At 43.4% G+C, this 25,425-nt stretch overlaps 2 protein-coding genes and 3 non-coding genes across 5 annotated transcripts; all 5 read left to right on the forward strand.

Annotated features, from left to right (window-relative positions):
- The first annotated feature begins 4,606 nt into the window (after window positions 1–4,606).
- Window positions 4,607–4,679, forward strand: TRNAT-UGU (transfer RNA threonine (anticodon UGU)). The gene has a single exon. It is a non-coding gene; the product is annotated as a tRNA-Thr (tRNA).
- A 1,209-nt stretch (window positions 4,680–5,888) lies between these two features.
- On the forward strand, window positions 5,889–5,978 carry TRNAY-GUA (transfer RNA tyrosine (anticodon GUA)). The gene is given in 2 exon segments: window positions 5,889–5,925; window positions 5,943–5,978. It is a non-coding gene; the product is annotated as a tRNA-Tyr (tRNA).
- A 1,184-nt stretch (window positions 5,979–7,162) lies between these two features.
- TRNAP-UGG (transfer RNA proline (anticodon UGG)) lies at window positions 7,163–7,234 on the forward strand. Its single transcript has one exon. It is a non-coding gene; the product is annotated as a tRNA-Pro (tRNA).
- A 445-nt stretch (window positions 7,235–7,679) lies between these two features.
- RNASE4 (ribonuclease A family member 4) lies at window positions 7,680–23,525 on the forward strand. The gene is made up of 2 exons (XM_059915622.1): window positions 7,680–7,769; window positions 22,231–23,525. Exon 2 carries the CDS (start codon window positions 22,248–22,250, stop codon window positions 22,689–22,691), a length of 444 nt encoding a protein of 147 aa, XP_059771605.1. The 5' UTR covers window positions 7,680–7,769; window positions 22,231–22,247; the 3' UTR covers window positions 22,692–23,525.
- On the forward strand, window positions 7,690–18,766 carry ANG (angiogenin). The gene is made up of 2 exons (XM_059915621.1): window positions 7,690–7,769; window positions 18,176–18,766. Exon 2 carries the CDS (start codon window positions 18,194–18,196, stop codon window positions 18,638–18,640), a length of 447 nt encoding a protein of 148 aa, XP_059771604.1. The 5' UTR covers window positions 7,690–7,769; window positions 18,176–18,193; the 3' UTR covers window positions 18,641–18,766.
- Window positions 23,526–25,425: the final 1,900 nt, after the last annotated feature.

Here is a 25,425-nt window from a genome sequence, read left to right on the forward strand (position 1 = left end):
GAAAAAGGAGGTCAGAGATTTTTCAGAGGAAATCTGCCCCAGCAGGGCTAAATGCACATGCCATGTTAAACTGTTTCTACCCAGTGTTTTGTTATGAACATTATCTTAGAGATTCTCAGTCTCAGTAGGTAACCATATGTTTATTCTTAGGTAGCTTCTCCTTTTTCTGTAAGGATACTCTGTGTGTGTTGGGTGGGTGAGACATTCATCTCTGTGCTGGTGTCAGGTACACCATTCAGTGACCACATAAATATGAGAATTGGCACCTGAATTCAGACTAGTTTCCTGGAATTTATGCTTAAATTGGGTGACAGCTAGAAGTACCTCAGAGATTTTCAGTGCTTGTTTTACCAAGAATTTTAGGAAGAGGAAACTAAAAGAGTCTATTGTATTCCAGATTTCTGAGGGTAATAATTTCCTTCACTCTCTGCACATATCTGTGTATTTGTTTGCTCTCCATTTCTAGTATTTATTAATGCCCTGATATGTGGTGGTCACTTTGCTAGGTATTTTGGAGACCCAGAAGTATAATCCATACAACCTTCCCCCTCAAGGAGCCGTATAATATATAAACTGTGGATGGTGTACTAATACACACAATTCTAAAAACAAAACAAAGCCATCTAAAGCCAAAGTGCAGTAGAGTCTCCTTCTCTTTTTCTTTTCCATCCCATTCAGTTCTTTCTTTGTATCTTTTGTAGCATTTTCCAAAAGATGGACATAGAAATAGACAGAAAACCACAACTCAGAAGTAATTCTGGAAGATTAAAAAAATTAAAATGTGCATCCTTTTGACAATATTTCATATAAGATGAAGAAATATGGGAAAGAAGACAGAATCATGATAATTTCATGATTGACTGAGTGTAGTTGAATGGGTAATGTCAGTCTGGATGCTTACTTCTGGGTGCTGGGGGGCACTTCCATTACATGTGTCCTATTCAAAATCTCGAGAGAGGGAGTGTAGAGGAAGGAATAGCAAGGACAAAAAATGGTTCATGGGTTTCAGAGGGGAAAAGAGATGAAATCTATTTGGTAAAAAGCAAAAGCATTGTGAATTAGAACATTGAGATGGTCTTTCCAGGATAAGTAGTGTTTGATAAGTATGGAGAAATGGGAAATCATTCTAGTTGAAGAAATAATAAGCAAATGATCACAACTGGAAAAGGTGTGAGTTATATCTGGGGAATTATAAGTGGACCGAGTTGACTGGAGCAAAGATCTGTACAGGGCAACCTGTTGCCAATATATAACTGCCATTTGATAAATGTTGATCCGAATATTGGAAGATAAAAGCAGTAAGGTAGAGAGACACATACTAACACCTTCAGTGTTAGTTAGGAGTCTTTTAAGTTGAAAATAATTTTTGCTAAAACAAAAAGGGAGGATTTCTGTAAGAATTCAGGGAAGTCTCATCGATTCCAAGTGGGAATACAGTGAGACCTCTGGAGTGGGCCATAGCTAGGGACCTAGAAGGTATCCAGGCTTCCTTTCTCACTATCACTGATCTCTTTTTTGTTCTTTGGCATTCTCTCCCTTATGCTCTTTCTGTAGTAATGCTTTCTCTGCTTCTCAGTCCATGTGGTAGAATATGATTGATGTTATAACTCCTACCACTCTAATTTCCTTTCTAGTAATTGTGGGCTAATTAATTTGTACCAACCTCCTTGAGGAAAAATGATAAAAATATTGAATAAGATTTTACCAAATCTTCGTAAAAGCATCAAAATACTGATATGATAACAAGCAACTAATAGGTCAGAATTTAAAGGAAAGATGGAATCTGAGAGCATTAACCTTTGTAGCTCTTAAGACATTTGCTAATTACTGCAAAATTGGGCTATAGTTTTGGCAGCATCTTTGGGTGGGAGAAAAAAGAGGGACAGATGTCAAGATCCAGCACCCACCAAAAGTGGAAATTCTAGTAAGGCACTCTCCCAAATATTAGGTTGGGACCCCAAAGAGATATTCTCACAAGATAAGGATGAACAAGAAGTTAACCTTCCACTTCCAGTTAATTGTTGTGGAGCTCAGCAGAAATCAGCTAAGCTTAGCAAGAGAAAACAGAAAGGATGAGCTATCAGCTTTTCCTGGTCTTTTCCTGGTGATCACAGGTCTGATTTGGGCTTACATCATCTTGGAGGCCCACATCATCTTGGAGGCCCAGGGAATGTCTGGCCATGAACTTTTTTCAGGGTCCTCTTGGGCTGATAATGGTCCAGGTACATGTGAGAAACAAGAGCCATATATATATATATTTTCCAGGAAGACAGCTTCAACTTGACCTCAAAAATTCACTGCATATAATTTTGCAAAGATATTGAGCAGTACACATTCAAAGATGACCAGTTACACACGGAAACAATGTGACATGAGTACGAATCAACTAAAGCAACAGATAGCATAATACAGAATTATCAGTTATAGATATTAAAAATTATAATTACTACATTTAAAGAGATTTTTTTTTGAAGTGGCAGATATCTGCGAGGAATGGGAAATTACAAAATTTGGCTTAGTAGTTTAAAAAAGAAGCAAATAGAACTTCTAGAATTGAAAATTACAATTTATAATTACAGTTTACTCAGTGGGTAGCTTTAACAGCTGATTAAACACAGCTGTAGAGAAAATTAGTGGATTATGCGTAAGAACATGTAATCCACAATGCAACTTGGAGAGAAAGAAAGACAGAAAATACAGAAGAGAGATTAAAAGAAATGGAGGACAGGGTGTGAAGGTCTAATATATGTTTAATTCCAGTTTCATGAATGGAGAAAGAAAAACAGAGAAAAACAACGTTTAAAAAGATAATGGCTGAGAATTTTCCAGAACAGAAGAAAGACAGCAATCTATAGATTTAAGAAATCTATAGTGTTAGTATGTGTCTCTCTACCCAAGAATCTGACACCTTCACCATTGGAAAAGTACGGGATTTCCCTGTGGGATTATTTACTCCTGGTTTACACTTCTAAACTGAAATCTTCCCTGGATGCATCTGATTGGTAGACCTAGGTCACATGCTCGCTCTCAGCTGCCAGGTGGGAAAGCAAGTTTTCTAGGACAGACTTACTTATAATGTGAAATTACAAAAAGTAAGGAAAATGTTTAAAAAATGTCGGACACTCACTAGTATGACAAACACCTGCAACAGGGCTATTCAGAAAGCTCATGTTCAGATGTCTGCTGTTTCCTCTCTGTACTCTCTTCTTTCAAGAACACATAATTCTTAGAGGCTCTGACTCAATAAATGACTTATGTAATTTGATCTAACCTTGACCTATCAATCTACAGAACTCTAGATAGAAGAGTATTCTGGCTATCATAAACTCCTATATCCTCCAACCACACCTCAGATTCAGCCTACCTAAATCTGAGCACTTCTCACCCCTCTGCCTTCTCGAGATACCCATCTCTCCCTTAGATTCTTTTTCAGTATCGTCTTGTTTCTTCAAGGTATGATATTTGAGAATCCTCCCTGACTCTTTCCTCTTTGTTGTCTCATTTCTTCTTCATTCATATCTAACTTCAGCAGAATCTCCCTTGCCTGTGTCTCTCTCATTCATTCCTTCCTTTCCAGTCCCATAACTATTACTCTCCTGCATTTTATGTTTGAGGATCTGCACCATGGCCAATCTCTGGTGTCCCCTTGACTCTGATTTCTCTTTCCTTCAATTCATTCTGCATCTCCAAGCCTTGTGAGTTTCCATGTTCAATTTTTTAAAAGGTGTAACTTCATTCCAGAAATTTCACAGCCTCCTGCTAACTTGTCTTACATTCCCTCACTTCCACCAGGGCCGGCATCTGCCCCAGCGTCTGCCTTGGCCCTTTAAATGCCTAGGTCTTTCTCTCCAACTTTGCTCATAAATTTTTCTCTACCAGGGATCACTCCGCCCCCAAACTTGTTTGTCTTAACCTTTCTTCAAAGCGCAGCTCAAGTCCCATCCCCTCCTGCAGGCCTGCCTCTGTGATGGCTCACTCTGCAGGTTTGTGAACCTTGACCCTGTCCACCGCCCCTCACACCCAGCACAGCTACTTTTCATTGTTCTCTTTCATGAAAACTAACTTTCTTTAATACCACAAGACTATGCCAGTGACTTCAAAGTAAAGACCATATCTGGATGCCTCGTTCCTCAGTGCAGAGCCTAGCACAGAATTGGAGCTCAGTGTTTATTGAATGAAGGGAAGAATTAAACAGAGAATTAACGAATGCCTGCTCTGGCGCTGAGACTCGAGCTGTAAAGAGGTCCCTAGTCTAACGAACTTGAGGCAGGCGGTTGCCTGTCGGTGGATATCCAAATCAAGGAGAAAACCAAGTGAGGATGTCTGGGTTTCATGTGAGAGATCTTAATTTTCACAATCTGCAGAGGGCAGAGGGGAAGGAAGCTTTCACTACATCAGACTGTGTTGGGTTGGGCAGATTTCTGCAATTTAAAATAGTGGTAGTTCCTGTCACCGCCCCGCATATTGCTCTGTCCCCTGCAAGAGTCTACCCACTGAGTCCCAGTAGTTGGGAAATAGGTCGAAACGACGTTCAGGTTTTGGTCGCCCGGTACCTACAGACACTCTAATAAAGGCCCAGCAGGGAGAGAAAGCCCTCGCATATGAAGGCCCTATAGCTCAGGGGTTAGAGCACTGGTCTTGTAAACCAGGGGTCGCGAGTTCAAATCTCGCTGGGGCCTCATCTGTACTTACTATTTTCAAATCTTCCTCACCAGCCGCCCACCTCTCTCTCGTAACTTTAACCCCTGCGAAAATTCCGCTCTTATCTTCTCGCCAGTGTCCAGAGGTGCCAAATAAACACTCAAGCGGAACCGCTTCCTCTCAGTTTCCAGTACTAGTGCGCAAGTGCTGCTTCGCTGCCTAGATTGTGGCTGAGTCCATTACAAACTGCGGGGAGGGCTGCCAGCCTCCGCGGACGCCTTGGCTGTGCGGACCCGCAGCCAGAGCCCTGAGGGCGACCGGAGCCGGAGCGGGGCTTAAGGGCGGTGGGGAAAGAGATGGGATCGAGCCCTCAGCACCCGCTCTGGGCAGATTTAGAGCCCAGAGCAAGGTCCCCTCCCCACAGGGGAAGAGCCGGCGTCAGCTGTCCAGATTTCGGGGTCCGACAAGTTTACATGTTTCAGTGGATTTTCGAACATTTAAGTATCTCAGCGGGAAAATTAGCGTCGGGACTTGGGTCACTAAATTTGTTATTGACTCAAAGAAACTGTGGAAAAAAAAAAAAAAAAAGAAACTGTGGCTTCCTCTTTGAAAAACCTTAAAATAGTTTCTCCAAGTCAATTCTCATAGCAACATTGGGTTTAGCCATATGTATTATATACCACAGCCTCTCCCTCCCCTACTCTGTGGACGTGTAAGCGGAAGAGAGAAGCAGCTCGCATGTGCAAACGCTCCTGGATTTGGAGGCGAGCGCAGGAAGTGTGGAAAAGAAAGGCCCAGGCCAGAGCTCCGAGGCCCGCCCTTCTCCCTGGCTCGCAGTTACGCGATCAGAATTGTATGTTCCACCACCTCAGCCCTTAGTTCTCCGATGCCCGGGTGTCCGCTCCCACTTTAGACACACATCATGCCAGGGAGGTCCCGGGCAGCGCACTACGTGAAGAGAACAGCCCGGGGGCGAGCAGATCGCCACGGGCCGGGGCGGCCTCGGGATGCACAGGCTCTAGGTGCGCCGGTGAAGAGCCCACTGGTTGGTCCTGCTTGGAAGCCCGTACCTGAAGCAAGAGAATCCAGCTCTAGAGGGGCTGTCCGCAGAACCGCGGATGTAGGACTTTCTCCTAAGCTGGCTGCTACGTGGTGTCCATGCACCGGCAACTAGTGGGCCATTATGCACGAACCTCTGCTTATTAATGTCCTCAATATAGAAGAGTAGGCACACTCTTTCCGTGCTTCCTTCGATAGCTCAGCTGGTAGAGCGGAGGACTGTAGTACATGACAATATAGTTATCCTTAGGTCGCTGGTTCGATTCCGGCTCGAAGGAAGGGTTGGAACTTTGAGGGTTGCAACCACCCAGCGAGCGAGTCGTTGCTTTCCTGTTTCTTACGTCGTTTTCCCTCTTCTAGAGTCATTTTCTCCAGACCTTACCCCGTCCCAAAGATAAACTCAGCCTGGTTGTATGAACTTCGAGAATCACCTCTTGAAAAGTTGGACTTGTCGGGCACGGTTCTCAGTAAAAAAGGGAGTGTGCACTAACTCTTCCAACCAACTAAGGAAGTTCTGGGTTTGATGTTCTAGCTGAGCTTAGGTTGCTGCCTGAGGTCCAAAGTTTGGAGATCCAAGACCGCTCGTTGGTACAGAATATATATATATATATATATATATATATATATATATATATATATATATATATATATCCTGCGGCCCTTGGGACTCTAATTTGCGGGACAAACCCCTGAGACCTTCATTCACTCTATACACATACATCCACTCAGGGGGAGGCCCTTTTAATTTATTCAGCTGTTTATAGATTTTTATAGTTCCACAAAAAACATTTTGAGCTGGAGCAGGAAGGAGGAACAGGATTTGACGTGAATTGGGATGAGACTGGGAGAGAGAATTCCAGACTGAGGAAACAATTTAAGCAGAGGCGGAGAGATGGAACATTTGATTCTCATTCTGGGAAACTGCAGGGGTCTGGACTTTACGAACACGCCCCAGACTGGTTCACCTCCAACAGATCAAAATACTGGCTCCCCGTATGTTGATGCCCATCAGTCCTGCCTCTAGGATTTTTAACTCGCGCGAAGCAGTAGCAGCCCGGCAGATACACATCCTGTGCGTCTGTCCTGGGGCTCAGGACCCTACAGTGTTGCAATCGACCCCAGCTCGGGCCCTCAGGCTCCAACTCGGTTCTCTCCAGGCTCCCTCCAGGCTGGAGCTCAAGGCTAGACTCCTCCCGGCGGGGCTTGCGGGAGCACAGACAGGTGGCCTGACGTCTGAAAAGTTGCCTCTTCTCACCCCATCCGGCGTCTGGAGGCGTCCAGGACAAGGATCGAGGAGAATTAGCGAGGCTGGAGTCAGACGTGAGACTTCTTGAAGACGAAGAGCTAAGCAAAGCGAAAGGTAAATGTCGCAACAGGAGATAAAACTCCAGAGCAGCCTGGCAGCCAATTGCTGACGGAGAAGTAAGATTCAAAGAAAAAGTACATAAGCATTAGTCACTGTGGCTCGTTGGTCTAGGGGTATGATTCTCGCTTTGGGTGCGAGAGGTCTCGGGTTCAAATCCCGGACGAGCCCAAGCCGTTAACACTTTTTGCCCTCTACCTTTGCTAACCGCTGAAAAAAGCTCAGTTCTGTACAAACTTTCCAGCGTTCCGAACTGTTCTACAAAAAGATTGTGCGGAGCCAAACTGCCTGGCTTCTTGGACTCTCGCCAGCGGACGCCTGGGAGGGGCAGCCTCGCTCCCGGGAGCAGGGGCCAGGGTCCCGCCGTCTGCAGCCCCCGCAGGCCGTGTCCTCACGGCCCCTGAGCGTCGGGCTCGGATCTCCAGGCTCGCTCCCAGCCCAGGTGGGGACCCACCCCCTCCGCCTGGGGCGGGGGCTGCTCTGATGCCTGCGTCGGAGGCGGGTCCTGGAGGAAAGCGCCTTCTTGGAGAAACCGGGCGGGGCCTCAACTACAAAAAGGCTCGCACCCCGACGTTCCTCTCCTCTTTGTGTCTTTGCGTTTCTACCGGCTCCGCATCGTCCTTACAGGGAGGAAGAAGCGGGTGAGAAGCAAACACTTCTCTTTCCACCGTTCTACCTGTTTCTGCAGACTTGTTCTGAGGCCGAGGTGGGTTCACACTCCTCCTCCTCCAGCTCCTCTTCCTCCATCTCCCCACCCCCCTCCTTTTTAGTAGTTTCATCAGGGGCGTTTGGGTCGGGGGAGTCGCCTCTTAGCAGAGGCAGTGTGGGGCTCGGTGGGGAGGCGTTTGCGGCACCGGACTGGAGGAGCTGAGGAATGGGAAGGAAGGTAAAAGTCCAGTTCTTGTAGAGTTAGAGATTCCCCGTTCCTACTCCGATGCTTATTTTCCGCAGCTGAGTGGAGATGCCAGCGTGAAATGCCTGTTGCCTGGAACATAGGCTCTAAGGGGGACCCCAGAATTGGTGAACCGAAGGAAATCCGGGGAGGCCTACACTTCCTCAAAACTAAGGATTCTTTTGCTTGGTACCCAGGATGATCGCCAGATTTATGAAACGGGTCTTGTCCAGTTTTTGCAACCATAACTGACATGTGGGAACTCGTGTTTTCGTTTTCCGTTTACTCCTCTGTCTCCTCACCCTTAACCCACCTTCAACCAGAGTTGAGAAGTTCTTTGAGACATTGCCAACAACCTCTTCTCTAAGCTTTCTTAGTGGAACCTTGGGATCCTCAGCTTTCTTACTCTGTGACAGCACATCAAATGATAACAACACAGGGCTTATTTAGGCAGGATGGTAAAAACAGTTTCAGCAGCATTCTGGGGCCTGGGGAAATCTCAAGTGAGCTGTAGGGGAGCAGAATTTGCCACCCCAAAACGTCTCTGTAGCATATTATTTTAACCTGGTTATTTCCTAAGAAACAGCAGGCAAGGGGAAAATCCTGAAAGCCTAGTAGGAGTTAACTTTTTGTAATAAGAAACATTTACATTTATAAGGGAAATCTCCATTTGTAAGAGTGTCTCCCTCGCTGTCCCTGGAAGAAGAGGATGACCAAATATCTGCAAACTCTTGCCTGCTGGAGAAAGCCAAGACTTAAGTTTGCATCACAACCCTACTTTTGTTTACTGCGCTTTTCCTGGTACCCTAACATAACTGACTCTCCCCACCGTCAACATCCTTTTTTGCCTTGAGGGGAGGAGGGTATTTAAAGAGAGAACTTCTGCCATTTTGGCGAGTTACTCAGTTTTCCTGGGTCTCTCTAATGTGTCCATGATTTTAAACATCTGTTTGATTTTCTCCTGTCAATCTGTCTCATGTCAATTTGATTCTTAGACCAGCCAGAAGAACCTGGAAGGGTGGAGGAAAATGTCCTCTTCCCCAACAGAGCCAAGACCTTTCCTGTGTCATTGGGAACCTCACAATCAAGTCATAAATGTAATCACTAGAGACCCAAGTGACATAATTATCTGAATAGCACATGGCTAACTTCCCAGAAGCAGCCAGAGGTATTCAAAGAGCCACTTAACTACACAGCTACTAACTAGTTAGTGCAGAAGGATAAGACACTTTATTTCAAGCAACTTTTTAACAGATAATGGGGGAGTAAAATATTTTGGGAATATATGGAAATAACCAAAGTAGTTTTCTCTTAAACAGCAACTTTTCATTGGCACCTTTAAAATTATCTTTGATTTCCTAGAAATCACTAGCGTGGATTATGAACGCTGTGTGGTGCAGTGGAAAGCGTCTAGTCCCTGGAACTGCATATATTCACTGGGCGACACATATTCTTTTTTCGTTCCTGGTTCCTCATCTGTAAAATGAGGGGTTGATAGATAGTCTCTGAGGTCCCTCTTCTAATTCCGACTGTAGGATGTTGGTAACATGACTCTTATATGAAAGAAGGTACTCCAGTAATATAGAGAAGAACTATAGTTTGGCAGAGAGGCTGGGGAAAATCATTCTAGGAAAAGAGGAATGGCTCTGGCTATTGTTGAAAGAGCAGATGTGAGCTTATAAGCAGTCAAAACTAAGGGGTTTGCTGAGTTACTGTTGTAAGCATTTGCCAGTGTGATTCATAAATTAAAGTAGATGGCCAAGAAAGTGGACCACAGCAGGCCAGTGAAACCCCTCTTTAGTTTTTATTTAATCTTTATTTGAGCAAAGAACAATCTCTGTAAACAGCTATTCTCCGAACACATTGAAATACCTGGGAGAGAGTGAATGGGCACAGAACAAGAGTTTGTTGAAAATGGAATGTTTAATGTTTGTCTTTGTTTGGAAATATAGGTGGGTCAGCGGGACTTTGTCCCCATCCTCCCTCAATCAATAGTGTCCTTTACTTCCTGGAGGTAGAGGTGTGACCTTTATTTCCATGTGGGCTTCATCCTCTTTTAACCATTACTTCTGTTACTAAATAAGTTTCATGCTTATAGACCTAAAAAATTTTGAGTTATGAAGGAATTTAGAGATTAATCCCTTCCCTCCATCATCTACTTTTATAATTAGCCTAAAGGACAGAATTAAACATATGTGCTCTGCATAAAGGGAAAAGTACACCAGCACTAAGGCCTTAGAAGGAGAACCCATGCTTCCTGTGTCCATGTGCAGGAAAGCTATTGGCTTTAAGGAGAGAGAGAAAAACATTTCAGGAAACGGGGGATGGCTTTAAGTTCAAGCTGTCAGAACATATGAGCATTTTTTTCAATTGGCAATTGCTTCACATCTATTAAAGTTACTGACAAAAAGATATAACATTCATTAATCATAGATTATAGGTAGTCCCTCAGTATCCAAGGGGGATTAATTCCAGGACTCGCCAAGGGTACCAAAATCCGATGCTCAAGTCCCTTAGATAAAATGGCATAGTATTTGTATATAATCTATGCACATCCTCCCTATACTTTAAATCATCTTTAGATTACTTATAATACCTAATACAATGTAAATGCTATGTAACTAGTTGCTGGGGCACAGCAACTTAAAAATTTTGCTTTTTGGAAGTTTCTAGAATTTTTTTCAAATATTTCCGATCCATAGTTGGTTGAATCCAAGGATGGGGAACCTGTGGATGTGGAGGGTTGACTGTAGTTCCTCATTATAAGTATTTTGAGTAAGCACTTAGATGCATTTTAATGAAATAGTAAAACTTTCTTTTTTAATGTTTTTCAAAATCTTATATTCTGTTTCATCATAACCTCATTGTGCCAAGGTGAAAAGAAAAACAATTAGAATGAAAGCAATCATTCACCATTCACCAGCTGGCTTTTGGCATTGTCAGCTCTATGGACAGGTTGTGAAATCTCCAAAGGTTGTCGGGTGAAACCCCAGAGGAAGAGAAAGGACTCGGCTGTGTTCAGAGGCTGAAGGCTGCCCCCCAGCACTACTGCATAACTCTAAAATCAGAGGCTGATCTGTTTGTGTGAGCTGGTGCTTGCACTGGTGTTTCAGGCCATAGGACTGTATGTGCACGATTTTGGAGTGGAGTATCTAATCTCTGCTTTTAGGCGATTTATCAGACTAGGGTGGGGTTATGTTGATCAAGGCATCTTGATCCCCACAGACTGTGGGAGTTGGCTGCTTCCTGGTCCAGGACTGCTGAGGCAATCAGGGTGTCAGCAATGGGTCTGGCAGCCTTCTCTGCAACAAGTGATAACTTGTTGATAACTTTTTTTTTTTTTGGCCTCATGAAGCATCATTGTAAAATCTTATTTCCCCAACCAGGGATGGAACCCTCGCCCCCTGCATTGGAAAGAGGAGTCTTAACCACTGGACTGTCAGGGAAGTCCTGATAACTTTTTTTTAAATGGTATTATTTGTATTAATAAATCTGAACTCACTACTAAAAGAAAAAGATCTTCAGATTGAATCACAAAGCAAAACCCAGCTGTGTGGTTTGTAACGGTTGATAACTTCTTAAAACTCAGTTCTTCAGTTTGTGTTTAAAAGGTGATGTGTGATTAATTTACAGTAGGTGCCCCTCTCAAGCAGTGTGTTTGCCCATAAAAGGAAAGTGAGTGTTTGGGCACGTCGTTAGAGCCCGTAGAGCCCCACATCCTGCAACTGCTCTTTGCTCTGTTAAAAACCAAAACTCAACCGAGTAAATTTGAAGACCTAATTGACTTTTTTGAACGATTCACGAATGGGGCAGCATCTCATCTAGTAGATAAGAGGTGCTCCGAGGAGCTCTTCAATGGAAGGCTTTTTTTTTTTAATAAAGGAACTCCTTTATTTATTTATTTATTTTTGGTTGTGTTGGGTCTTCGTTTCTGTGCGAGGGCTTTCTCTAGTTGCGGCAAGCGGGGGCCACTCTTCATCGCGGTGCGCGGGCCTCTTATTATCGTGGCCTCTCTTGTTGCGGAGCACAGACTCCAGACGCGCAGGCTCAGTAGTTGTGGCTCACGGGCCTAGTTGCCTAGTTGCTCCGCGGCATGTGGGATCTTCCCAGACCAGGTGCTCGAACCCCTGTCCCCTGCATTGGCAGGCAGATTCTCAACCACTGCGCCACCAGGGAATCCCCCCCAATGGAAGGCTTTTACACTCAGAAGCTGGATGAGGCAAGAAAGTTATTAGCAAAAGAAAAAGAAAGGGTTGTTTCAGTCAAGGGCCCCTGCTGTTTGATTTCAGAGTTTCCTCATAAGAAAAACTGGCTTACATAATACCCACCTCACACAGTCTTGGTGACGGTTAAATGTAGTCATGTATATGAGCGCTTCATAGAGTGAAAGGTAACACTGATTATTATAATTATTATGATGATTTCAAGTGCATTTGTTTTACTGGTAGGCAGCCTGTCTTCAGTTGACACCTAAAATACAGGGAGACTGAAAACTTGGAGGTGGCTGGATGACAATAGAAGGTTAAGGATTTTTAAGAAGATAACAGTGTCCTAGATCCAACATCAGTGAAGGTGGGTGCTGAGGGCTTGTGAAATAGTTGGCCTCCTGCTGCTACCTGATATTTGAAACCATAGGATCTATAAGTGATCCTGGTGACCTTCAGTCCACTTTCTATGCAGGCAACGAATCCACTTTGCGAGTGGATGCAATGTCAGTGTTGCGTTGATGGTGGAGATAATCAATTTTACAACTGTGTTACAAGGAACAGAAGATTGAGTGCTCACAGTTAGTCATTTGTGGACAGGTAAAGAAGAAAAGAAAGAGAAGCCCAGGACATATGATAAGGATATTTCTGAGGGTTAGTAAGGGTTAGTAGCTGGGAGGCTGAGGTCAAAGGCAGGGTGCTAACAGCTGCCACATAACCTTCTCTGGAAGTGCTTTCCTGGTTCTGTGAAACCTACTTAGCACCCTTTCATGAAACCAAATTATGTGGGTAAACAGAAAGCACAGTGGAGCAACATCCTGCTGAGAGACCCCATCTTACTCTGCAGGCTTCTTCTGAGGCAGTTCTTAGAGCTGGCCCAAGAAGCAACATCTTCTGGATCCAGATCATTGCATGGGAACAATGAAACCTCGGTCCTGTCCTGGGCAAAAGTAAGAACCACGATGTCAGGAAAAGCAACTTTGGGACAAGAGGCCATGTTTATCAAACTTTGCCTCTGGAACACGTCTCTAATCTATTCAGGTGGATTAATAGTTGGCCCAGTCATGCCCAGGGAAGAGGTGAATGACTCTCATTGTTTGTCCAAGAGCAGTGTCCTTGGTTTGCCTGTCTCTGCAGAACTGGGGATTTTTAGATCTAATCTCCCCACCCTGTTCATCTGATCATTATATAATCAGAACCAACAGGGGCCTCCAGATTCACACAGCTGGAACCCATCTCCAGGAACAAACAGCTGGAACCTCTCTTCAGTTGGAGGGAAACTTCCAGGTTTTTGTAAGATTCTTCCATCTGGGTAATCTGTTGTTTTATTTATTTACTTGTTTGCTTGTTTATATACTATTTTTAGCTGTCCATCCATTTCAGTGAAACTATTTCCCCCCTTTTAAAGCCTCTGGGCCCAAGCTCATGAATTAAGAAGAAAATGAATTAGATTCCAAAGTTTAAAATGAAAACAGATTTCTTTGGGGGATATCCTGTATCAGGGGTCCCCAGCCCCTGGGCTGTGGGCGGGTAGCGGTCTGCGGCCTGCTAGGAACCGGGCCGCACAGCAGGAGGTGAGCGGCGGGCGCGCAAAGCTCCGTCTGCCGCTCCCCACCGCCCTCATTACTGCCTGAACCATCGCCCCGCCCCCGTCCGTGGAAAAATTGTCTTCCTCAAAACCGGTCCCTGGTGCCAAAAAGGTTGGGGACCACTGTCCTATATGTAGATAAAGGGAAATTAGTGCGACTAGGAGCAAGCGGAGGTTTAGGAGAGACTCCTAAATTGTGATAAACTCCCCAAAGATTTGGTAAAGCTGTTTGCTGAAGGGCATCCGGAACCCCCCCCCCCATATAAGCATTGTATGTGGCTTAACAAGAAAAGAAACAGAAAGTACATTTTAAGCTCTGTTTTCTTTTCTTTTTCGATATTTATTTATTTGGCTGCGCCGGGTCTTAGTTACGGCACATGAGATCTTCGATCTTTGTTGCAGCATGTAGGATCTTTCAGTTGCGGCCTTCGAACTTAGTTGGCATGTGGGATCTAATCTAGTTCCCTGACCAGGGATGGAACCTAGGTCCCCTGCTCTGGGAGCACGGAGTCAGCCACTGGACCACCTGTGAAGTCCCAGCTCTGTTTTCTTATAACCTTCCCTGATAATTTCTTTCCTTAAGAAAGTTTTGGGGGAATTCCCTAGTGGTCCAGTGGTTAGGACTCTGTGCTTTTACTGCGGAGGGCGTGGGTTCAATCCCTGGTCAGGGAACTAAGATCCCACAGGCCGTGCAGTGGGATCAAAAAAAAGAAAGAAAGTTTTGGGTGCTCTTTGAAAGCAAAGTGGGACACATCCCAAGATCAAAAGAAGGTACACTAACCATAGTTACTCGTCATTAAAGGCCAAGGTAATTCCCTGGTGCATAAAGTTTGGTGGATCCCTTGAATACAAAATACTGCCTGTGGGGAGAGGAAGAGAATGTTAATTTTTATAAAGACCAAGGGATTGGTTTGAGAGGATAAAGTTAGTCTAAAGAACATTTGGAACAAATTCCACTGACACTTATGTGCTTAGGTCTAGAAGGATATGTATAAATGAGTCTGACCACCCTTGACCAAATGTGAGGCTCTGCACCGTTGGCCTAGGCAGATTCACTTCTGTACCACAAATAATCTCTTATTTGTTTTCTTTCAATTCCCTTTTACCTCTCTTTTTGGGAAATTTAGAATTGCATATATGCTTGTGGAAGGTGTGAGTGGGGGGAGCAGATGTTATATAGTGGTGGCCACTATCACCAGTGGTGTGTATTTGCTGGGATTTGGTTTCTGGATGTCTCAGGGAGTCAAGATTACAATAAGCCTGAGCAAACTTTAGCTGAGTTGTTATAGAACGAACGTGTAAATTTTGTAAGTCAGAAACAAAGATATTCCTTTACCTCCGCAGATTGGGACATGAGGGCCTTCAACCTCCCAACAAACAAGTGGCTTTTTAGGGTGACAAGCCCTGAGGTAGGGTCAGCCCAGTGCCTTAACTGGAAGCGGTATGGGCTGGACTTACACACCGAGCCTTCAGGGATGATGCATACCGGTGAGATTGGGCTGCAGACCATCCTATCATCTCTTTCTTCCAGCTGGTGCCTTGTGCCGCCAACTAAACTTACACAAACTTATCTTTACAATTCCATGGTCACTGGACTTCTGCTAGTGAAACTAGAAAGGCTCTCTTATGCTTAATGAGAACCAGGGAATTTCAAACTTTTAGAGCTAGCAGCTCTCATTTTATAGATGAACAAATTTAGGCCTGGAGAAGAAAATGAAGTCAGTCATTAAAAAAAAATATTATTGAGGGTCTACTGTGAGGCAGGCAGTATGATACAAGGCGAATAATATGAGTCCTGCCCTCCTGTAGATTATGCACAGTAGGAAACACTGAGAAGTAAACAGGTAATTGTTCGCTCAAGATCCCATGAATAATGGTTTGGGAATGGCACCCATGAAACCTGACAAGAGGTAAATCTTTATTTTGTGGGCATATCCTGAGCTTTGCGACTTTTGCTTTGACACTGGTGAGCTGTCCTTGGGCTTAATATCTAAAGCGTAGAGTGGTTGGACAGAAACTGTAGACAGACCTGCCAGCTCACACCCCCTTCGGTGAACAGCAATATCCCCTGTACAATACTGGCACCTCCTACAAGGACCCACTGTTTTCTCTACAGCGTGGGAGACAGCGTTCCTATCCACCACTGCCACCTAATGACTCTTTTGGGTACTACCAGCTCAGGTTCTACTCCCAGATTTTTGGACTCTGGGATTCCGGCCTCTGCTCCCTGTGTGACCTTTAAGGACCCTTCCAACCTTGACAGCCTGCCATTCTACAATTGCCTGTGACATTAGAAGGCAATATTTGTCCATCGCAGACCAAGAGACTTAACTGATTACAATTCAAGAAAACTTTGTCTTCCAAAAAACTAGAAAGAGAAAACACACCCAGGAGACTGAAAAGCACAATGTAAATGTAAAGAGCTTGGCGCATGGGGAGTATGGCAGCCCAGCAGCTGTGTTGGAGCAGCGGCCATATAGGACCACTTGTTATTCTTTTATTTGTGACTCTTCCAATCATGTACCACTTTCTTGCTAACCTCCCAAGAACACACTTTTGCTGCTGCTATTACAGATCATACTCTTATGTGCTTAATGGAAACCTTTTCAGTGACTATTTCTTTATTTCAGAATTGAGGAATGACCAAAGAATTTCTTAGTGTATAATTTGGTAATTCTTTGGCAGTATACCAAATTTGTCTACAGTTATGATAAAACAGACAAGGTAGAGAAATGCCCCATAAAAGTGATTCAGACTACCACGAGGGCATGACTCTCTCTCTGAGCCCTTCCATGTGTCTATCCACATGTACTGTACTCTTTTTCCTCCTAATAAACACTTTACTTGCTTCACTAAAAAAAAAAAAAAAAAACGGAAGAAAGAGAGGTCATTTCGCTCACCCTGTCACATGCCTTCACATGTAACCAGCAGAACCCCGATCCTCTTGTGTTTCTAGAGTCACAGTTGTACTCCCAGGGCTGGTTAGCAGCACTACAGGCTCAGTGCTACAACCTGTGGCCTCTTTAAGGGCTACAAAAATATTTAATACGAAAATATGTTTATTGACTTACACACAAGAAAAGCACAATATAAAAATTAATAATTAATTTAATATCCATGACACTATACCAATTATTATTTTTTAAATAAATAAATACATAAATTTATTTATTTATTTTTGGCTGCGTTGGGTCTTTGTAGCTGCGCACAGGCTTTTCTCTAGTTGCGGCGAGTGGAGGCTACTCTTCGTTGTGGTACACGGGCTTCTCATGGCGGTGGCTTCTCTTGTTGTGGAGCATGGGCTCTAGGCACACAGGCTTCAGTAGGTGTGGCACGTGGGCTCAGTAGTTGTGGCTCGCGGGCTCTAGAGCACAGGCTCAGTAGTTGTGGCGTACGGGCTTAGTTGCTCCGTGGCATGTGGGATCTAACCCGTGTTCCCTGTGCTGGCAGGTGGATTCTTAACCACTGCGCCACCTGGGGAGTCCAAGACTTGGTGTGTCTTAATGGTCTTTGTGTTCCAGGACCTAGCACGGTGACTGGTACCCAGTAGGGGCTTATGTAGTGTTTGTTATTAAATTGGTTAATATGAATTAAAGAGTGTGAATGGATTTTGTAATGCTACAACTGATAGAAACGTAAATTTTCAGGGATAGGAAAGAGAGGTTGGGGCTGGAAGGTGTGTCCAGGAAACTTTTAAATAGACTTTCCAAAGGAATCGATTGACAAGACATATGAGACTAATGAGGAAAGGTGCCGCAGACCGGCTGCAGAAAGCTGGAAGTTCCTGGCGGTGAGGGGTAAGGAACTGAAAAGCACCAGTATGGGGTCAGAAGGGCCAAGACAACTGATGGTTGCAAGGCAAGTTTATTCAAAGAGCATGAATGTATATATAGGTTCAGCACGGAACGAACACTAGGCAACAAATCAGTAAACCTTGTATTTCCACATAATTCTGTCGCCACTATCTATGTGCCATTATCTATGCGCCACTATCTATGCGCCACTATCTATGCATCACTATCTATGCATCACTATCTATGCGTCAGCATGCCTTATGGGCCATTCTTTGGAGATACAGACTTCCCCCTCAGGGCAGCACGTCCTTCTTCTGGGGAACAACCAGGGGCTCTTAGATCCAGAGCAGGCACCTGGAACGAAACTGGCCGCAAGCCATTTTCCTTTTTTACGCTCAATACCGCAGCGTCAGGAGTGCATACCAAGAAAGAGACAAGCAGTTCTCCGCAAAGCAGAAAGCTGAATAAGCTTACAGCTTGGGGGCCACCACAGAAAGGAAAAGAAAAAGATATGCTTAGGTGATGGAGGATACCTGATTCATGACTCCCTGTCAGAGGGAAAGGTCCCTGTCCTTTTAGCCTAATTTGGCAATGCTTCTGTACCCCTACTGCATCTCCTTTTGCTCTTGTCAGGAGCCTTTGTTGGAAGAGATGGTGATGGTCCTGAGCCCCCTGTTTTTCGTCTTCATGCTGGGTCTGGGTCTGACCCCACTGACCCTGGCTCTGGATGACTACAAATACAGACACTTCCTATCCCAGCACTCTGATCCCAAACCAAAGGGCCGGGATGACAGATACTGTGAAAGCATGATGAGGAGCCGAAACCTGATCAACCCCTGCAAAGACGTCAACACCTTTATTCACGGCAACAAGAATGACATCAAGGCCATCTGTGAAGATGAGAATGGAAAACCTTACAGAGGCAATCTCAGAATAAGCAACTCTCCCTTCCAGGTCACCACTTGCAAGCATAAAGGAGGGTCCCCCCGGCCTCCATGCAAGTACAGAGCCACAAGAGGGTACAGAGTCATTGTTATTGGCTGTGAAAATGACTTGCCCACCCACTTTGATGAGTCCTTTATCCCTCCAAGGCAGTAGCCTAGAGCTGGCTCTGCCCTTTTTTCCTTGCATTCCCCCCTCATACTGTAGCAACATTCATTGCTAGGAATCCAGAAAATGAGCTGCTGATCTTTTGTTTTCTGTTTTACAATATGCTTAATAAATAAAAACGTCTCTGAAATCAGTAAGAATCAAAGTCTTCTCACTGATTCTTGGTCTATTGATCTTTCCCCATTTTCTCTATTCAGCTGTCCCCTGAGAGGGTTGGATGGGATAGAAATGCCTTTTTCCTTATCAGTCAGTTCCTTATCAGGCATTAAGGAGGTGGACTTTACCTTTCTGTGAAGGTAAGGATGTTAAATTCATCTTACAGAGATTGCTGGGAAAATTCCAGGGCTCAAGGCCACTAAGCAGAAGTTTTAGGAGAAGCAAATTGTTTTGCTGTCACCTTTAATAAGCCAGTATTACTTTTACAAATGTTAAGCCTTAGGAAGAAGAGTTTAGGACTAAATACCAACAGATTAATTACACTCTCTCTCTCTTTCACACACATACACACACACACACACACACATTTGTAATCCTGCATGAATACCAAAATCCATTCAGGGTAGCCACTCTTACCTTAAGCAGGAAGTAATTTGATATTGCTTTGAATGGAACACTGCCAGGATATTCTCATGGTTATTTTATATAAAGATCAAAAAATTGATTACTACATTATTTTCTCTTTAATCTTTTACTTTATCAACTGACGTCTGGCAACTCTGAGGTCTTGGGGAGGTCATAGAAAGATTCCAAGATTATCCTTTATTCTTCTTCAACTTGATATGTTTTCAAGTAAATACAAACTTAGGTTAACAGTTTCTGTAAAATATGCTAATTAATCCACAGGTTCAGTGGTTAACTTCCTGTTACCTAATTTCATCAACAGATGCCTGGATATTTTATTTAGAAAGTAGTTAATAAATTACAATTATATATCACTAGTTTTGCCATCTTATGAATGACTATAGTGGTCACAGTATTCCCCATGGTGGCCTCCCCTGCTGCCTACATGCCCTGAAATGGACCAAAAGCCCTGGTTCCTCAATACCTGGGTTATAGGCCAGTGTCCTGGTGCCACAGAGAGCCCACCCTCACTGAAAGTACTCAATTTATGGAGGAAAGGATGAAAAAGTAGGTTATGGGTACACACTCAACACATGAATATATCTGCCTTGAATTCATCTATTTCAAAATTGAAAACATTGTCATTTCTTTCTGAAGTAGGGAGAAGGGTTTTCCAAACCTCTTTTATTAGAAAATTTGTCTTGGGACTTACCTGGTGGCACAGTGGTTAAGACTGCGCCTGCCAATTCAGGGGACACGGATTCAATCCCTGGTCTGGGAAGATCCCACATTCCTCGGAGCAACGATGCACGTGTGCCACAACTACTGAGCCTGAGCTCTAGAGCCCACGAGGTGCAACTACTGAGCCTGCGTGCTGCAACTACTGAAGCCTGTGCACCTAGAGCCTGTGCTCCGCAACAAGAGAAGCCACCGCAATAAGCCCACACACCACAACGAAGAGTAGCCCCCCACTCACCGCAACTAGAGAAAGCCCGCGTGCAGCAACGAAGACTCAACACAGAAAAAAAAAAAAAAAGTTCTGGAAATGTATAGTGTTAAAAAAAAAAAAAGAAAGAAAGAAAATTTATCTTACTATAAAGTCAAAAATCCCTTAGGAAGCGAGAAATTTCCAGTGTTTGGTAGACTATTTGGATTTTTTTTTCTGGTTCTCCAACCAGGACTATCTCCCTAATATTAGGTAATGGGGCTTCCAAACAGACTCTTGCCCACTCACGGTCTTGATGGGGAAAGTCAAAGGCATGGACCATTATTACATTGATCACATCATAGTTGTGAAAACTCACATCTCCAAACATCTACTTAGAGCATTATTATTGCATACCCTGCCCTGGTGTTAGGACACATGACACTTTCCCAGGAAATCATGTGGCAATGGGATAGGGTTCTTCCTGACCTGCTGATGGAGCTAGCAGCTGAGTAGCCAACCCTAGTAGTTTTTGCTCTTGATCTCTTGTTCTCTCACAACCAAAGTTTGTTTAGAATGAAATGTTTAGTCACAGGCAAGTCATTTAATCTCAGGTCAATGATTTGAAGAATTGAAATCCTAATCCACTATGTTTTGTTGACTTTGCAAGGAAAAGAGAAGAAGAACCCCCAAATGTCAAGTCCTTTGAAGAATGGTGACATGAAAGAAAGAAAATTCCATGCACTTTGGAGAGAAAGCGTCTGTCTAGGGACATAGCATAAATGCTAATAGCTGAGATATTTTGGCTTAAAAACAACCTTCTAATCTCTTGGGAATACAGGTTCTCTACAAACTAAGAGGGAGGGTGTCAATAATATGTGCAATTCAGTTTAGTTGTTATTATATCAGATTGAGGGAACAAAGGAAACCAAGAAAAATGGAAATTGTAAAAATGGCCATTGCTGACATTTACTGAACACTTAACCATAGGCTAGGCATTGTGGTAAGCACTTTACATTGATTTTATCATTTATTCTTCACAACATTCCTAAGAAGTAGGTATTATTATTATGCTTATTCTACTTGTGAGGAAATATACTGAGAAAGGTTAAGTAATTTCTCCAAGGTCACACAGTTAGTGTGGCAGAACTAGGTCTTTGGGATCACAGTATCAAAAGAAGTTCTTACTGAGATTTGACGTGTGTGGTGGAGAAAGCCTTTGGGGCAAGCTCTAAACAAAAAGTATGTGTTGGGAGGATTTGGGGATCATTTCATTTTCTGTTGTAGGTAGAACCTTGAGATGCACCCATTGATGTCTACATTGGACTTCTGTTCATAATATTTTTCCATGTCTTGTTAAATCAGTTGGTTACTGTGGCTGAGGTCATGGGTTTGCTCTTGTATGAATAGTTTAATCTACTCTGTAGCTAGTCATCTTGCTAAACCATGTTGTCGGTCACAAAGAAGCAGGATGAGAGAAAGTAGACAGAACTGTGCAAAATTGGATTTGGGAAAAGCAACCCAAAGTACATTGTTGTGATGAAGCTCTTACCCAAGTGCCAAGTGTATCTTCAGAAGTTGTATCCAGTGGTCCTGGGGTTGAGGGGTAAATCGAACATCATTTCTTCCTGCCATACTGCTTCCCACAACTCCTTCACTTCCCTCACTTCCCAACTCCATATAGCATATCTGCGGCAGCAGACACAGGAATATGACATAGAGCTTCGTATCTTTCTGTGCACAGGCAAAAGGTGGTTGTGAACTTAGAAGCTGGCATTTAAAAGAATGATAGTTATGTTTGATCCTAATCATTATCGTTAAGGATAGGCTGTAGGTGGAATAAAGTGCAGGTCCCTCGTCAGCCATTTAATCACTCACACAGTGTGATCCACCATCATAAAGCAGCCTCTTTGAAACAAAGGACAGTAGTAACCATATATATCAAACTAGGTGTTCAGCTGGGGCTAACCCTTGGACTGCATTGTGTAGAAATGGACCTGTCTGACGCTCCAAAAATTGTCCTTGCTGCTTTGGGTTGCTCACTTCCTGTTGAATCAGGGATGATTTTGCCTGCCCCTTGGTTTCTCTCTAGGCATCTCCAAGGTAGTGATGGCTCTCCAGAGGACCCATGCCTTACTTCTGCTCTTGCTGCTGACCCTGCTGGGGCTGGGGCTGGTACAGCCCTCCTATGGCCAGGATCGCATGTACCAACGATTCCTGCGGCAACACGTGGACCCTGATGTGACAGGAGGCAATGATGGCTACTGCAACTTGGTGATGCAAAGACGGAAGATGACTTCACATCAGTGCAAGCGCTTTAACACTTTCATTCATGAAGACCTTCAGAGCATTCATAGTATCTGCAGAACCGCCAATATTCAGTGCAAGAATGGCCAGATGAACTGCCATGAGGGTGTAGTGAAGGTCACAGACTGCAGGGAGACAGGAAGTTCCAGGGCTCCCAACTGCAGATACCGGGCCAAGGCCAGCACCAGACGTGTTGTCATTGCCTGTGAAGGTAACCCAGAGGTGCCTGTGCACTTTGATAGATAGATGCCACCCAGCAGGGGTTATGGCCCAGCTGCTGGCCTTTAATTTACTCCTTAAATAACAATGAGTAATGCATTTGAGCTGTCCCAGGCTCTGTCTCCACTGCTTCTTTCTTTCCTTTTTTTTTTTTTTGTTCATTATATAACCAATTCTGTTAAATACATTGCATGAAAGAGAAAGATGAGACATAAACTTATAATGAATCTGAGCTTTTCTGTAATAAGGTTCCTTCTATAATATTGGTCAGCTTTGCTCTCTCTAATCTTATGCTCTGGAATTTAGTCATTATTTAGCACTTCAAGAATTTCAAGGTGCTTTCATCTAAGTTATCTCATTCTAATACCATAGCACCCTTGGGATGCTGTTACCATAGCACCCTTGGGATGCTGATGCTAGTGTTGCAATATACAAAAGCCCAAAGTTAAGAGATTTGCTAAGACCAAAAGGTTAGTAGAAAAACTGAGACAAAAGTCTAGTTTACATGGTTACTAATCCAGGGCTTTTTCCACTTCATCACAAGGAATGTTTTGAAAATATCTGGTTTCTGTTATTCCCAAATGTCAGCTGTTGGGGGAAGCATTACAAATTTGGAAATAGACACTGGCAACATGAGAGCTCTATCTGTATAATTGGCAACCTTGCTGTGTTTGGATCTAATAAGATCAAGAAATGATACAAGGGATTTTCTTTTCCTCTTCCCAAACTTTTGAGTCACTCTAGTAAGTCAGAGTATTAAAATGTACTAGATCATTAAGACTCTTCCTGACTGAAAGATTTTTCAAGTTTTCCTTATAATAAAGGAAATAAGATACCTTCAATTCCAGGTATTTGAGAAGACTATGGTCTTGTGTGTGAGATTTTTTTTTTCTCCCTCCTATCCTCTTTTAATTCTTCTCTAGTTTATAAACATGCACACACTTTAATATCCTCATAAACTCTGGCTCAAGACTAAAGCTCGTCAGATCAATGACCATGACACAAAAAAATTTGTCTCATTTGCTCCAGAGAGAATGATTCCTCTCAAGACAATTCTCATACCCCTTCCTTCTCCCTTTAAATATTTAGGAGCAAATTGGGGGACAAAGATGTATAAAGACATTAACTGATAAAGAAGGAAAGTGTGTGTGTGTGTGTGTGTGTGTGTGTGTGTGTGTGTGTGAGAAAGGACTGAACTGAAAGCATTTGAATTATAGCAGACATATATTATTTATATTTAAGATGTACAACTTCATTTGGTATACATATACATTCTGAGATAATCACTATAATCAAGCTAACAAACATATCTATCATTTCACATGGTTACCCTTACGTGTGTGTGTACGATGCGAATCCATAGGGTTTACCCTGTTAGCACATTTTCAGTACACAGTACTATATTGCCACCTGTTAAAAAACTTAGGGGTTCAGAAGAGGCCTCCCCAAGATGTGCTACTTTGGCATGCGGATTATTTTGAGCTAATGGCAGTGGAGACCCTGTTAACTCAAGAGAAACTACTGCCCCTCACTTAAGTTCCTAGAAGAATTTGAACTGGGGATTTTTCCCAGAAAAAGAGTTATTAGCAGACATAAATTGGATCTCTTTCTTAGCTTGCCACTTCACACATGAGCCCTAGGAGTGTCTCCCTCCTGCCTCTACATTCCTTGAGTCACTACTTGATTTAGGTCTTCAGTAGATAACACTAAGTTGCTGGGAAGGGCTCGAGATGTATGGGCACATGATGGCCATCTTATCTTTTCTTAGAGTCATCTCTCAAGTCCTCCATACCCAGGTGCCCAGAATTCCTGCCTTTTTACCCCCCCTCTTCACCCAAAGAACTAGAGTAGTTGGATTTACAGCGTCCTCTGAGACAATCCCTGTCTAGACTATCAGCACATGATTCCCCGTTATTCCAGGAATACTTGACATGAGCTAGGGTTTAAAGTGCACCAGAGTTACTGTAAATACCAACACGTCCGCGTCTAATCCTGATGACATATTTCCCATTCAAAGAGAAGAAACAGGATGGCATTGCTACTAACATGCTTTGAAGACAAGTTCTGGATATAAACTAAACATTCTGACTATAGGACAGGAAAAAGAATTTTCCCTCTATCCTTCTAGGTTCTGAGACCTGGCTGAGATCCCCCTGTAATAAGAGATAGATTAACAAGAGAAAATGTTGACCTAAAACAAACAGACTGCCAGTTATTTCTCCAGCAAAAAATAGTTTTATTTGGGATCAGCAAAGAATTGCAATTTGAGGTCTACAACCATGGTGAGCCACATGCAAGTCTCCAGCAAAAATGGAGAGGAGAATATTATAGAGGGGAAAAGGAAGTTGGGAGGGCTATAGTAAACAAAGAGAGCATGGCTTTTTGTTGGCTGAGTTGTGACAGTCTCTTAATGTCTGAGCCAAGAAAGAAGAGGAAATCTTTCTTCTTCCTGTTGGCTCTGCTATCCTCATAGAGCATGAGAGCTCCCCCTTCTGGTCTCCTGACTCTATTTAATTGAGATTTCTATTTATTATTATTATTATTATTACAAAAAACAAACAGAAGCTTAACAAAATGTATATTTCCTGTATGCTTGGGAGACACCCAAGAAAGCTGACTACAACTCCCCCCAGTGGCCCAAGCTGATACCTCAAATACCATTTTCAGCTAAAGACAAAAGAGGATGTTGGGGATAGTATTACAGGAAGGAAGGCAATTCACCAGAAGTTGAAAGGAGCAAATGGTGGTAAACAAATATTTG

The sequence above is a fragment of the Balaenoptera ricei genome, chromosome 2 (genome assembly GCF_028023285.1).
Source record: "Balaenoptera ricei isolate mBalRic1 chromosome 2, mBalRic1.hap2, whole genome shotgun sequence".
NCBI classification, from domain to species: domain Eukaryota; kingdom Metazoa; phylum Chordata; class Mammalia; order Artiodactyla; family Balaenopteridae; genus Balaenoptera; species Balaenoptera ricei.